This window comes from Phalacrocorax carbo, chromosome 1 (genome assembly GCF_963921805.1).
Source record: "Phalacrocorax carbo chromosome 1, bPhaCar2.1, whole genome shotgun sequence".
In the NCBI taxonomy this organism is placed as follows: Eukaryota; Metazoa; Chordata; class Aves; order Suliformes; family Phalacrocoracidae; genus Phalacrocorax; species Phalacrocorax carbo.
This window is the reverse complement of record NC_087513.1, coordinates 34,109,579-34,124,972: the sequence shown is the minus strand read 5'-3', so window position 1 is coordinate 34,124,972 and position 15,394 is coordinate 34,109,579. Positions and strand designations below refer to the sequence as shown.

At 38.7% G+C, this 15,394-nt stretch overlaps 1 protein-coding gene across 2 annotated transcripts in view; it reads left to right on the top strand.

Annotated features, from left to right (window-relative positions):
• The window catches only part of NELL2 (neural EGFL like 2), a 152,211-nt gene that overhangs the window by 51,469 nt on the left and 85,348 nt on the right, over positions 1–15,394 (top strand). For both annotated transcript variants that reach the window (XM_064448215.1, XM_064448205.1), the window contains 2 exons: positions 9,463–9,554; positions 12,314–12,416. In XM_064448215.1, the coding sequence (XP_064304285.1) occupies positions 9,463–9,554; positions 12,314–12,416 (195 nt within the window). The remainder of the gene's footprint in view (positions 1–9,462; positions 9,555–12,313; positions 12,417–15,394) is intronic.

Below are 15,394 nucleotides of genomic sequence, written 5' to 3'. Positions count from 1 at the left end.
AAGGGAAAACTGAAATAAATGAGTCATTGTCCTGTCAGGCTTCTCTCAGGTGTGTCTCTGTACTTCTGGCTAGGTGTTCATGAGCTCTGACGTGGAGCTGTTGGCACTGTGGGCTATGTCTTGTTTCATAGTCAGGATTGTGTCCTGCAGGAAAAGTATATACTGAGTTACTGACATTTATTCAAGGTTTCAGAGCAACAACTGTCTGTCTTCTTTCTTTCAAGATGTGCTCTCATTGTTTTAGCTCCTAGAACAACAGAATTTAGAGAGAAGGGGAAAGAGAAACTAATTTGACTGTATAATTCAGTGTTGTAATAAATGTATTTTTTTATCTCCAAAGCACGTTTCTAGCATTATGGTTATTTGCTCCTCACACTTCTTGTGGAAATACTGAAGTATTCCCCATATATTGAGGTGATGTGAGCACAGGTGGATTCCTTTTCTCAATCCCGATGAAGTTCTGTCTAACAAAATTAGATTGTTCCACAGGAAAGACAGTGCTTGTTTTTGCCAGGGCGACACCTGAAATTTCTTATCAGTCAAGTCTGATCATCGTAAGTCAACTGTTCTTTTATAATTCTTCTAAATATCCATACTAGATCTCTGCAGCTAATGAAACTAATTTCTTCGCTAATAATATTTTGAAAACAAATTCAAGAATTTGTCAATGCAAACTGGCGTTTTTTTTTCTCAGGCTTTCAAGAGCTTAAATAAAAGAAAAAAAACATTGAGAACAGGTTTCATAAAATTCATTAAGCATCTTGTCTTTAATGCTATTTAACCCATTCCAGTAACTTCTGAGATTCTTTTTAATGAAATTAATTACATTTAAAGATGTACCTATTTCTTTTCGGTGCCACTGAAATTGCAGCATTGTACTTTGCCTTGTGTAGGTTTGATGCTAAGGGGTGATAATCAAAAATGAAGATTTTTATAACTGCGTTTTCTGGTTGCTGGTTTCCATACAAAGGTAGTGGTTAGACAAAGGAAAACGGAAAAAAAAAGTAAGTTGGCTGACATATCAGTAAGATGAAAATATTGCAGCTCTCCTAGAGACTGGCATACACTACAGCCCCACAGACAAACACACCTGGTTGCACAAGCAGGCGAAATCTAATGTCTGGAAGGGTCTCCCTGAAGACAATAGCAGTGTTAACATAGATATAATATATATATATTTTTTATATTATCAATGACTAAGTCTTTCCCTCATTGATGTAGCTCTCAAACAAAAAAGGAATGGTTCTATTAACAGTTGCTATGAACTCCAGCTTATTGTTTTTCTGTGACTTGGTTGGAGCATCAGCAGATGCACTCTGGAGAAATTAGCTATGACAAAGCAGAATCTGTGAGCATCTGCTCCAGCTACTTCTGCATTTTTAATTATTTCAAATCCTGAACTGACTTTAGACATGAAGTACTGTATTGTTTAGGAATGCACAATGGATAATAGTAACTTCTGGCAGCCTTGAGAAACAGGGGCATTATGTTAGGTGTACATAGGCTTCTATTTAAAGTTGAGTTGAAAATTTCCAACCCTATTGGTAGCACCTGAATTTTTTAGATTAGTTTTTGATTAAATGCTATTTGATAATGAATGTTGAGAGTGAGTATATAACAAATTTGGAAAGCCGTTTTGCATAACTGACTTTAATCAAGATTTCAAAAAATGTGTTTACCTTGCTGTCTGTGTAAAAATCCTATTGCTGAACTAATGCTAAGGACTTAGCTTAAGAACGTTAAGTAGAGTTCTCTGGAGTGTTTGTGATTATGCCAACTAATCCTGTCATTCTGGCTGAAGTGAGGGAGGAAGATGATGGGTCTCAGAAGAGGACTGGAGGATGGGCAGATTCCTTATGTGGCAACAAAAATGGGTGGAGGAAGAGTTGGGAGCGTGAAATCGTGTTCAGTTCCTGTACGGACGTAGATGCAGGTGCTTTGAAAGAATGGAGATCTAACAACAGCTATAGATGTAGTGGTCCATCTGTGCACTAATCCGCTCCTGGAAACATCTAAACACATTAGATTGGCCTGTGCCATTATGCAGATAAGGCATACGTGATTATTACTGTAATATCCAAGTTAACAAGGGGCTGCCATTTGTAGGGGAAGTGAAAGCACTTGGATTTGGGAGGAAAGTACGTACAGTGAAATGGAGGTACATGATGCCAGATCACAAGAAGTCGTGCCTTTGCCAGGGAGGCATGCGCAGCAAAGTCACGGTGCAGAATTTCTAGCTAAAGTGTCTGTGGAAATTATTCTGGGCCAAGGAGAGTCTGGTTGAGAATGGGGGCCTCAGAAGGGTCCCTGGTAGTCACTCAGATATGGGTGTAGTCTGTGGGTGCTTAAATAATGTGGCAAATTATTTGAGCAGAAGCTGTTTGGATTCCCTGAGGCTTGGGAGCACAAAAATGTCACTTCCAAGTTATTTTCACCCAAATAAATGCCAGTTTTATTATTTTGTGGTGAACTGAGCTGTTTTGCTGTTTGCATAAGATGTTTTTTAATGCTGTCAAATGAAACACTGTCAAAATCTCTGAAGGTGCTGCTATTCAGAGGTACTTGCCTGTTTACTGAATATGCTCACATGATCTGTGGACAGAAGGCTGCAGAAAGCAATGATCTCACTAGTCGTGTGCAAAAACGTGTCTTTGAAAGTTATGCATAACTGGTAAATCTGGGCAAAAATGAAGGCAGTATCCCAATATGCTTTATTTCTATCCATCCCCCTGCCCTGTTTGCGGTCTCTGTGGAGCAGAGTAACAGTTACCCCATGTAAGGGCTGTTGCAGGAATAGGTATCCTCCCTTGTCATGTCCATGGGTGGTCTTAACTTATGACATGGCAATGGAGAAAGCAACCTGCTTTTTATATAGTAAATTAATGCTGATGGGTGATAACTGTTTACCCGTCAGACTTAAAATAGTGAGTCAAAAGCATTCAGGTCTTTAGCAGTTCTTCATTACTTTCAGAAATTCACAAGACTTAGTCCTAATCAATGAATTGGATTTAATCTTGCCTATGGATCCCTGTGAAGCTTTCAGAAAAGCACGTTTTACAGTCAGCCCAGCAGAAAAGCTGAGAGAAGGTGGGACTGAAGGAGAAATTTCCCTGTCATTAGTAGCTGTCAGCATTTGATAAAATATCTATTTGCACCTTTACTAAGATACAACTATGTCACTACTACTGCAAATATGTTACATAAGGAGTCCATCGGATAACGTCTAATCCTGCTTTTATGAGGATTAAGCGGGCATGTAATGTTTGCATCGGAGTTCTTTTGGTCTTGCAGACTTTTGTTCTATTTATAAACCTTTAATATAATTGTAATACAGTAGTCATATAATTAATATTAACCTTAATTGCTTTTCTTCTCTTGACACCCTCTAAGGCTTTTGTCTTGGCATTTGATTTTATTGTTTGACATTTTGCTGTGAAAGTTGTTTGAGTATTGGATTGCCAACATAGTTAATTCGGCATAAAATGAATGGACATTTTGATTGCATTAGTCATGCCCATGTTGTCAAAATCCTGTGTTTAGAGCCCAAAATATTCCAGGTCTGTTTGACAAGCAGAATATGGTCCATTGCTCTAAAGCCAAAGTTGTGTATGTCTGTCAGTAGAAATATTTTGGCTGCCATACTTAACCAAACTAGAGTTGCAGTGTGGGTAGCAATAATGCTATTTTTTAAGAGAAGTTGATGTCAAATATGTTGTCCAGATAGGATCTTTGCTTAGCCGGAGACAGCCACACACTTTGTGCTATGTGATGTCCGTTGGCTTTGATCGATTGTGAACTCTCTCCCAGACTCCCTGTCCTGCAGCCCGCTTTAAAAGTTTTACTTCATCTGTCAGGTCTCTTTGCCTCAGCTGAACTCCTATCAACAGAGATTTTAGTCACATTTTGATGTGCTTTTTCGGTGTTCAGATTACTTTTTTAGTCTTGAAGGATGCCTCAAGGAGCCCTCATTCTAGGGCTCAGATGAATTCTACAGAATACTTCCCAGCAAGAACACATGGCATGGATGAATTATGTCATTTTCCCATAGTGGTTGATGGAAATATAGGAAACATGAGAAGTAGGTGAAAGAATTTATAAATTTAGATTGACTCCTTGCCAATGTGACTAAACAGCCCTTTAGTGTTGTTGGAGGTGGCTCACACCACAGATGCTCTTAAATGATTGTAAAAGTACTGTAGAGCAACAAATTCGTGGTTTTGGTGTAATAGAGATATTTAGCTTTTCCGGCTAACTAGCAATAAGATACAAATAGCCATTGATTCCTTATCATTAGGAAATTTCAAATTGGATTTTGTTTTTTCAGGTGAGGAAGCTGAAGCATATACATGCAGCTTTTCAACAGTGATTGACTGGGGAAATTAGCAATCTATTTTCCACCTTGAAATCTGGAATCATTTTGAACTGTTGAGGGCGGTGGAATGAGATGAAGCAAGTCTCTAGTCTCACTGACTGCAGTAACGGAGGAACTTGTGCTCTCCACAGAATAAGCAAAGAAGAAATAACACCTGAATCCCTGCAAAGATAAATGAGAAAGGGGTGAGAGCAGTGCCTAGTAATGGTGTGGCAGTCAAGAGAGAGAAATTAATGAAAGGTGACCATTATCTCTGTGTGTATTTCTAAGGATAAAGCCACACAGAGGTTTTGCACTATGTAAGCTTGCAAAGTAGGATTAATGGGACTTACACAATGCCTAAGCCTTGATCTCTGAACAGTGGAAAATGTAATCAAGGAGATTCCAAGGAGGAGGCTGGCAAATTAAATGAACAAGACAGGTTTGCTTTTTTTTTGGTATGCTAATTTTGGGTGTTTCCCCCTCCTTCCTACCCAAACCAGCGTATGTGAACAAAGAATGCAGCAACATAGGATTAATTACCAGATTTAAAGTTACATTCATAATTACTGACAAATTTCACAAAACTTTGCGTTGCATCTGCCACTCATTGGGCAATTATGAATACAGGAAAATAAAGTTGTTTGAGGAGTTCACCAATGACCTAAACTTTCTGTTTCACTTGGTGATAAGTCTGAATCAAAATCAGCTTAGATACCATGGCGAAGAGTACATGCATTCCTCAGAGAAAGGCATATGCAGTCTGGATAGAGAAGGTGATAAATAAAGAAGTGAGAAAATGTACTAAATGACATCCTGCGAATTCAGTGAATGGAAGGCAGGAGTTAGTTGGGTCATGGGTTTTACATGGACATTTTAAGAAACGCAGAAGGAAAGTGTCATTTGGAGGCCAGTGGGAAGAAAAAAGAGTTGTGAAAGAGAAGTGATGGTTTGACAAACTGATGATAATTCACTGAGTGAACGCAACAGCCAGTGGGTTCCTGAAAGATTCATTTTGCTGGATGACTATGGAGAAGATGCCATGCTATCACAATGTGCTAAACGGTACTGTGGGGAATAGTTGTATTATCACTACACCTGTGTAAATTAGTGGTGGGGATATAAGCAGACCTTGCTAATAACTTTTTAGACCCTGTACTGATGGTTATCAATATAATATTTAATCACCTCTGTATACAAGTATATCAAGAGAAGTCAAACTTCCTAGTAGGTTTTGTAAGCTTCTCATCTTCTTAGAAAACCGTGCTTTGAATAATGTACGTTGGTTTAGGTACCGGGGGGCATATGGAAGTTTGATGCCAAGAGGAAATGGTTGACGTAATTCAGCTGTAGAAGAAATCCTACAAAGGCAATAACTATCAAGTTCTGGAACAACTAATCATCAGGTAATTTCTTTACTGTGCCTCAGACTGTCTAATGAAAGGACTTAGGGAGATGAAAGATGATATGTTTCCCCAGAGAGATACCAATCACAAACTAATCACAGTATCCTGGGAAGCATCTAGCCAAGCAGAAATTAAATCTTCACTGGACTTACCAATTACACAGTTCTAGTCCAGATGTTCATGTTGTTGAAATATCTTTATTTCTGAAGGAAAATAAAGACATGAAACACTGCCATCATGGGATGTATACTGGCTCTGACAGTTGCTGGCAGGAGGCAGGAGAAACATTCTGTTCCACACTGCCTGGGATGTGGGTCCTGCTGTCTTAGGAGGAGAGTGGGGCAGAAGAAAGTTAGCTGTGTCTTACTAGGAATCTTTTCAAGTGTGCTCAATGCTTACCTAACCAGACAACCTTAGAGTAAAGTTTTTAAAAGCCTACAGGTAGTTTGATGAAAAGCTGCCCTTTGCTGTCTGGCAGGATGCCTCCATGGGCTGACAAAAGAACAGGGAGAGACAGAAGCAGTTATGGGAGGACTGGAGAAGAAGGAACAGTGTGGACTGGCAAACTTGGACCATCACTAAACCCACTGGTATCTGTCTTGTTAAATAAACATGGAGCCAGTGGTACAGGTGTAGATGAATTGCCCATGTGTTTTTTGTAAGCTCATTTGGCTAGTTTAGCATAGGTGAGAAGAGAAAATCTAAGTGATAATGCTCTGAATTAGAGCTTTGGAGTGTACCTTAGTTCTTGCTGCTTTTTAATGGAAAGAACTGTTGAGGTATGGTGGAATCCTTCAGGTTTGAGAAATCACTAGTAGGATAGAAATAATCCAGGTAAAGCTGATTTTGATGATTTCAAGAAGAAATGTCCCTTTTGAATGTAGTCAGTGAAAGCAGCAGTTCGTAAGAAGACTTGCTTGGGCTTGTGTTCAGATTATTCAGATTAAGAGGGTTTTCAATTCAGTTTCAGTTTAGTTTTTCAGTTGGGCATTTATTGTGTTGTTTCTTCTCTTTTCCTTAAACATAGTTTGGTCACTCTGTATAGGCAGGTCCCTGATATGCTGTGGCTTGCTGACAAAGCAACAGCAAAATCCAATAGTTGGAAATGTTTATTTAGGGGAACTCAATAAATGAGATGTAATTTTCTCAGCTTCATGATGGCCAGGTGTTGTGTTGACATATGAAGGTGTTCAAGTGGGGAAGTCAGCACTGCTTGAAATTTCTGGGGCCCACACAAGGAAAGGTCTTGAAACATGCACCCTGTTGCCACTTTCTAGCCTTTGAGAAACAATCTTTAAGTGTATGACAGGGCAAGGGCTGTCTGGGCAGAGTGATCTCTCATAGCCCCAGAATTTTTAAGTTTTTCTTTTTTTCAAGGCTTTATGGAGAAGAGTTGATTTTCTTGTGGAAAGCAAGGGTTTGTGATACTGTGTCACTGCATTATGGTAATTTCATATGCCAAGACTTTAGAGGGCTGTTGGTGGAATCAAGAAATAATGTCCTAATTTCACACTAGGCTGGATGTGTTCTTCTGGTGTTTTTGCTATGTATGTTATTTTCCAAGTCTCTCTGAAGATTCAGGTGTTTGTTATCATTGATAAGGAGACTGGATTCAGTGGACTACGATCCATGATAGTATCCGTACTATGAAAATATTGATTTTTTTATTAATTATTTTTTAAGATGCCTGGGTGGTCTTATCCATATGTGTTTTCTTCCAGGACAGAATGGCAGTGATCTTGATGTCTTTTGCCTTTCCTGTGAACAGGCATAGTCTGCCTGTCGGAAACATGGGGATGTGTTAAGTTATCAGTGCATTGCTATTGTGTGGTCCTCAGGCATTGCTATACTTCATCTTTTCCTGTCACATGTAGTTCTTTGAAGCTTAACATGTGTGGGACAAGGGAAAGGGCTTAATATATGAGTATTTTGGTTTAGTGTCATGGCCTGTAATATATAGAAGGTGATATATATGACTGGATGATTGCCTTGCCCTGTCTGGACTCAAGATCTGCTAGTCCCCAGTAAAGATTTATATAGATTTTTTTCACATACTTCCTTCTAGAAAAGCTTGTTTTCTGGGAGAGGAGAGAGGCATGTATTGAGCTTTTTGGCTCTTTGTGACCTTTCTTTGTGGATGTTGTACAAACTTTCTCCTACCGTTAGCCCCAGAACATTCCCCTGGACTTTCTCTTGTGGCTCTTTTCTGTACTACTTTTATTAAGTCTGACTGCAAACTCTGCCATCCGTTCGATTTGGGGTGTTGCACTGTGCTGTGATATTACTTCTTAAAAGTCCTGTGCAGGTGTATATCACACAAGATACTTAACTAATATTTTGGAATTTGAAAAAACTTTTTTTGTCACTATGCCCATTGCTTCTTTTTCAACATCAGTTCCAAGAGCTGGCTTTTTTTACATGCTGACAAAGTAATAAGTTTGTAAAATCAAGGAGCTGCGTGTTAAAAAGAAAAAGGAAAGGAGAATTGAAAACAGCAGCAGTAATGGTAATTAATATAGGTCATGCAGTAAAAATTCTTGTGCTTTTAGATATTTTAAAATTGTCTACAAACTGTAGTCTGTTTAAACAGAATAGATAAATCTCTTTGTGACTGAATAGTAGTATAATTGATTTATAGCTCCAAACGAATGATTAGCCAATTAGGCCTCTAACATGTAATCTAGGACTTGAAAGTGGTAACTACTCCTGTTATTTCATGATTACACTTACTTGATGAGCCTTGACTGTGTCCTAAGCAACTGAGACAGACATCCTATTTTTTATACCTAGCAGTTACATTACTTAGCCCTTATACTTTGCATAATGTAATTGCAGTAATGGACCCATTTAAAAAAAAAAAGGAAGACAGTTTGCTGTGAAGATATTTTATGTAACCCTTAAATACTGAATAAGAACTTTAGTGAGCAATCCAGTATGAGCTGTGCCAGCATGCTGCTGTGGAACCCAGTACTGCCAGGGTGCAGGAGTGGCACTGGCCCAGGTTGTGGTATAACAAACACTGAGCCTGGGGGGGTCATTCTGTCATTTGACCATCAGAGACTTGATCCTACTTCTGTTGGGGGAGAAAAAAAAAAAAGACAGTCACTGAAGGTTAGTTCCTGTACAATAAAATTCATATACTCTAATATACTGCAGCAGTAGTGGTAAATAACTGGATAATCAAGATACAAATACATAAATACCGTTGTGGGGTGATGAAACATCAAAGGGCTATGATAACAAATAAATATGTGGCTTCAGCGATCACCCTCCATCATACAGCATTCCTCTTCAAGAAACTGATTGTCTATTAATGCCACTTGCACCGCTCTCACAGCTCCCTTTTCCTTTTTGCTCCTGAGCTGTGTTGCAGGCGGTCATAGCTTCCTTGCCATGACCTAAGACATGTCTCTTCTGCCCTCTTGGTAACCATCAGTAGTCCTTATTGCTTCAACATCCTTCACCTTCAACTTTTGTGTGCTTTTCTGGTTCTTTAGTGGTTTTTTTTTTCCTCCTCTGATATTTTTTTCTTGTGGTATCCAGACTCCTACAGGTGGGTTTAGAATATTTCTTGCAGCTGATTCAATCTTTCAATTTTGAAATGCAGTTATCTTTAAGAAAATATATGAGTTCTATAAGCAAAGTACTAACACTTTTTTACAAAATCATTGTGAATTTTTTTTTTTTATTTATTTTCTCCTGAAGCGGTGTGCGTATTTGAAGGCAGAACCTACTTTGAAGGACAAAGGGAAACTGTGTATTCAAGCTCAGGGGACTGTGTTCTGTTTGAGTGCAAGGTAAGAACACTGTTGATGGGGAAAAAAAATTCTTGCATGTTTGAAATATCAAAGTCCCACTGAAAGAAGCTGTTGAAAATAGAGACAGGTCTACCTTAGGAAGTGGCAACAGAGAAGGCACTTACAGGGTTCTGTGTTTATTTTGTCTTACTGAGTTTCAGATCAAATTTTGCAAATAAATTTACTTTGCATAGCTGGAAGCTTTGATTACGCAGCTTGACAATCAAGCTGCATTCTTTCCTTCTTGGGTGTCTCCATCATCACTAATAAAAACCCAGCAGACTACCACGTGTTTCCATTGACATGTGTTCAGTGTTATTGTTTGAAGTTATGTGCTCAGGTACGAGAGATATGTGAACATGATGGGGACATAATTTGGAATTCAGGATAATTCTTAGAGGAAAAGCTAGATGAAAAAGAAGAAGAGCTGGCACACCAGATGTCTGGTATTTCTAGTGATGGAAATGGGGTAGGGTCGTTGTTTTGTTTATAAACAGAACATACCTGTCGCTGAGTCAGTCTTGTCCTGCTGCATGAATAGAGTTGCTCTTCAGGGCACAAATGTATTTTAAGGGCAAAATATACCCCAGGTACAGCTGCGGGTTGAGAATTACACAAACTGCTACAGTGGGTCCCATGTTGCCACTCCAGGGGACAGATGGGAAAGAATTCCCTCCGGTTAGAGCGCTGCATGCTGTGGCATGGAGTCGAAAACCTGAGTGCGCATTTCTAGGGCAGAGAAAGAATGGGGAGCAACTCCTCTGGCCATGCTGCAGCTATCCATCAGACCAGTTTTTGGAAATCTCAAAACATTTTCATACAGTTGTGAAAAAATTGTGTTTTACAAAGTAGAACTGGGGAGTGTTGTCTCACTGAGGTTGATTTAATCTTTCTGAGCTTAGTTCCTGGAGTAGGTGCTTTGAAACCCTTTTGAGAAAGGAAAGGAGAAGCTGGCCAGAAATAATTTTGGATTCAGTCGTATGCTTTTCAGGTCTGCAAGCTCATATTTTCAACATGACACCTGGGACATTAATTCTGTGATTAGTCAATGGATATAATTAATAACTATCAAAAGTTATGTGATGTTGCCTCATGTTTCTTGCAGCTGGCAAGTGCGATACTGTATGAACAAAATGCCTCTGTTGGCTGTGCTAGTCTGTATTTTGTTGATTATACTTGTTTGCTGGTGGGCTGCCTGACTCTCCTGGTAGAAATATTAAGCAGCAACTTTGGCTGATTCACATGCTGCTTTTTTAAGGACCGAAGTAGCTACAGTTTCTGCTCAACAACCTTGTGAATGATAATTCAGAGCAGAAAATCCACATACTGTAAACTGTGTTGATCAGTTAGGAAGTCATGGGTGGGTACTATTTTATTACTACCAGGGTTCTCCTAAAATGATATAATTAATGACTCCAGCTCAAGAGGGACTTAATAGGAATGGCAGAAGTACTGATTACATGCTTGAAGGCTTATAGTGAAGTTATCAGGGCAATGTAGCGAATGTCTTCTTTTTGTCTGCATGTAATTATAAACACAATTTTTGTTTTGTTTGGCACTGCAGTTGTGCCTGCTATAGGCATGCACTTCTCTGTTTGAATATTATAAAACAAGTGAATGAAAAATTATCTTCCAAATTAGAATTTGTAAAAGAATTAAATGTGATCCAGACTACTCTGATATTATTTCTGCCAAAGGGTTGTTTTTTCTTTATTTTGTGGGATTGCTGGATTTTGCTTGTCCTGGCATACAACATATCTGTGGCTAGTTTGCTTTACTGTATTATCAGGTGAGGGTTGGTTTCTCTGTGAAGACTGTTTAAGGTAAAGTTTAAGCAGTAATCTTGATATTGTGTTCATGTTTCATCTTTATATTTCATGCTTCAAGAGGATTTAAAATTTAACGCTAGATGCATAATAATAATACATGCAATGGCATATTCATGATTTTAGGCACTTTTCTTCTATGCAGAAATGCAGGGTTCTGAGTTCAGTGAGCTCATAGTTTAACCAGATTGCTGATTTTAAGGCAGATGCCTCTCAGGAATACGTTGTTGTATGCCTTGTTTTCTGTCTTTACCATGTCATGACTAGAACACTGCAAGACACAGTAATTAGGGCCTGAGGGAGCCTAGAGGTGGTACATCTGCAGTAGCCGGATTGCTAAGGCAAGCATTTTGTATGGTCATACCACAAAGGTTGCGCGTGACCCGCACTAACTGCCTGAAGATATTCAGGTACCATCTTGGCGTTGGACGTTTCCAGATGCCTGATCCAAACTTAGCTGAGAAACCGTCTCTTTCCTAATAGGGAATCAGTGCTGGTTTCCTTCAGTGTTACCACCACAGTGTTGAGATCAGAGATGTTCATGTTTGATTTTTCTTGCTATATAAATAACAAGCTGCTCTAGAGTGTTCATTATGAAGACTCTTGATTCTGGAATCTGCTGCCTCAGTTTTTGAGAAATAATTGTTACTCTTTCAGGCGTAATCTTAAGAGAAACTTCTGAGGGAAGTTGCTTGACAGCTAAGACAAGAGAAGAATGAGAGCTGTTGCCACACTTTTGCTTGCTTGAGAAGATTTGAGTATAGGGGAGTTCTTGATGATTTATTGTGCTACATTGTCCTTTCAAATATTTTTTGAAGGCACCTGGAGTTTGGTATAGGCAGTTTTTTGTTTGTACATTATAATGCTAAAACCCGACTAAAGTTATAATTAATTTTTTTCTCACAATATTAATCAATTACCTCAATTTAACAGGATCACAAAATGCAGCGTGCTCCAAAAGACAGTTGTACACCTTTGAACTGCCCAGAATCTCAGCAGATCCCCTTATCTCACAGTTGCTGCAAAATCTGTAAAGGTAAGGTAATAGCTGGATGCATATAAGCTCAGTGTAATTTTCCATTCTTATAGGTTATATTGACATTTTTCTTATAATTTGGAATAGGACACTCCTACACATGATAATTACTATACATCTTGGGAAGCTGAATAGATAACATCTTCATCGTGACATCTGAAAATTGTTTGTAAAACATCTAAGTGTAAATTCTGTGAAACATTTACTGGCACTTGATTTTTTCATTTGAGCCAAAAGTGGGTGAAAAGTCAAAGAAATCATATACATAATTAGTGGTTTTCTACCCTTCTTCCACTCCTGTGTCCAAACAAAATGACGCTGGAGGAATGTCCGTGTTCCCCAACATCTTTCTGTGATGCTTTGAGAGGTCTCTTTTAGAGAACTGTTCATGCTCTGCAGTTGTTCAAAGACTGGAGTAACTTGTTTAACTGTTTGGGGTTGTAGCCTGCATCTAGAAGCAGAAGATTTGGGAATATTTTTGTATGCTACGTACCTTTGTGTATTACATCCAGACTGATCCTTACCAAAGAGGACAGGTGCAAGAAATGCTCTGTGTCTTGAGACCATTCTTTTGATCTGGACTAATACCAGTATCTTCAAAGCTATGAGCAATTGCGTCTTCAAGTGGCTACGTCTGTTTCTTCTATAGCTAAATAATGATAAATTGTTACCTGGCATGAAAGAAGATGTTAGACTCTTGGGCTGATTTTAAGTATACTTCAGTGAAAAGAACAGTGCAGCTATACTTGTTTCTGTGCTACCCGGCACAAACATGAAGCGTATGATTAATGACATCAAGCAGAGAGATAAAAAAGTAGAAAAAAGAAGTTAAGAAAAGTTGATAGGTCTTGAAGTCTATCACAGTCAAAAAGGATTTTTTAATTATAATTTTCTATAAAATCCTCAGTGGTTTAGAGAAGAGAATTCTGTGTTTCTATATGTCAGATTAGTGCTTTCTGAACATATTAAATCCTACCTGAATCATGCTAGCTTGGCCCCTCATGAGCTATGGAGCTTATCCTTTAAATAAGAAGCTGCTGTATTCTATTATTCAGCAGCATGTGTTTTGTTTATTAATACAGCTGATAGGTAATCGTTAAGACTCTTAAGAAAAATAAAAAATCAGCATAAAAGCCATCACCCTTTCTGGATAACATGTACATACTTAGTTATTTAATGCCAAAGTCTGATACAGCCAATCCAGGCCAGGAAATCAGAAAATAAGACTATTGCTTTGTCATTAACTCAGGCTTCAGTGAGGAAGACAACAAAAAGGCAAAGAGTGGATGTCGCCATGGCCAGAGGTTGCTCTTGACACACACAATTCTGCTGTCATCAATGAGTATTGAAGACCCTCTAGTGCTAGTAAAAGTGTAGAGATTTTTGCTTCTTAATGTCCTATGTTAGATAACAGCACTGTGGTAGCTATGGTCAATTATAATATGTATGTAACACTACCTAAACGTACGTCTAAGGTTACAGGGAGACAATCCACAGCAGGAAGGAGAGAAAGACGTCTGCCTTTCATATCACAGTAGGACTGTGATGTTTGCATCTTGACCCTGTTACTGGGTCTCGGTACTAAAACATACGGGCTTTTTTGTTTCTCCTGTCTTGTTTACTTGGTTTGTGTTGCTTCACACTGTTCATGAGCTGCCCAGGTGCAAAACAACTCTCTGACCTGAACTTCAAGCGGACTCTGCCACTGTCATGCTTGAAGTGCTCATGTAACTTCGCTTCTGTGAAGTTAGGGGTAAAAGCTCTTTCATAGCAAATGATGAAGCAGAGGCCAGGTGGACTGATAAAAATAATAATCTTTACTGCCAACCAATACTTGTTTGTTATTTTGTAAGAGGCCTGTGTTGCAGCCTGATTCCAGCTTGCATTCTGGAGCTGTTGCTGTTATGCCAGTCCTGGTCACCTGAGCCTGGCCCACATAACCCAGTTCTCCTCTGGGAGATTTTGAGGAAGGAAAATAGTCACTGGAAAACAACAGTGAACTGCTGCCGCTTGATCATTTCTAAAGCTTCAGTTAAAGAAGGAAACTTTAAACAAATGAAATTATTGAGAAAGTGATGAAGGAGACAAGCTCCACACCTTTATAGACAGATGTGGAAACTGTGGAAGCTTCAAGTCAGTTACTATACCAGCTTGAGTTCAGCATACTGAAGGATGATTTAATGTCGTTCAGCAACATAGCAGCGTTGGATTTCATGAAAGCAAACAGAAGGAATTTTTAAAAAAATACTTGTGGGGAAAGGTTCAATCTAAATTTTCCAGCCTGGAAAAGAACTTCAGAACCTTAAAAATTTGTAATTAAGGTGCAATGGAAAACAGTCACAGTCAGGAAAAATGGAAGGGGAAAAATAGGAAAATAGGAAATAGGGATGACTAAAATGTGAGATTTTAAAAATAAATTTCTCTGAAATGGAAAGGATGATGCAATCAGGGAAGAGTATTCAGTCAGTGGAGCTTGAGAGGAAGAGAGAAGGGGAAGAGAAAAGCAAAACAAGTCAATGTTAATCAAAGACTTTCGGTTAAATGTGGAAGGATTATATAAATACACCTGGGAACAAAAAGTGCTAGGAAAAAAGGTGATACCACTAGTAAATGAGCCACTGAGTGTCTAAGCTATTGAGCTCTTTCATAAATGTCCAAACAAAAAAAAAAGAAAATGAAGAAAAATATATAATTAAGAAGTGTCTTGTAAAAATATTTAACAATGACAAGGAGACAGTAAGGGGATTTAAGCAAGCGTCCTATCCAGCTGCCTTAGACCAATGTCATAACCTGAAATTGAATCGAAGACCTAGAGACAGTCTGTTCTTGTGGCCTTTACTACTCCTTTCATCTGTTTCATGCTTGGTACAATTTATTTTTCTATATCTCATGGACAATAGAAAGGTATTCTTTGACCTAACTGAAAAAAGGATAGGACTCTCTTTGACAGGGATGTTTTATAATCCCTGGATTCTTTT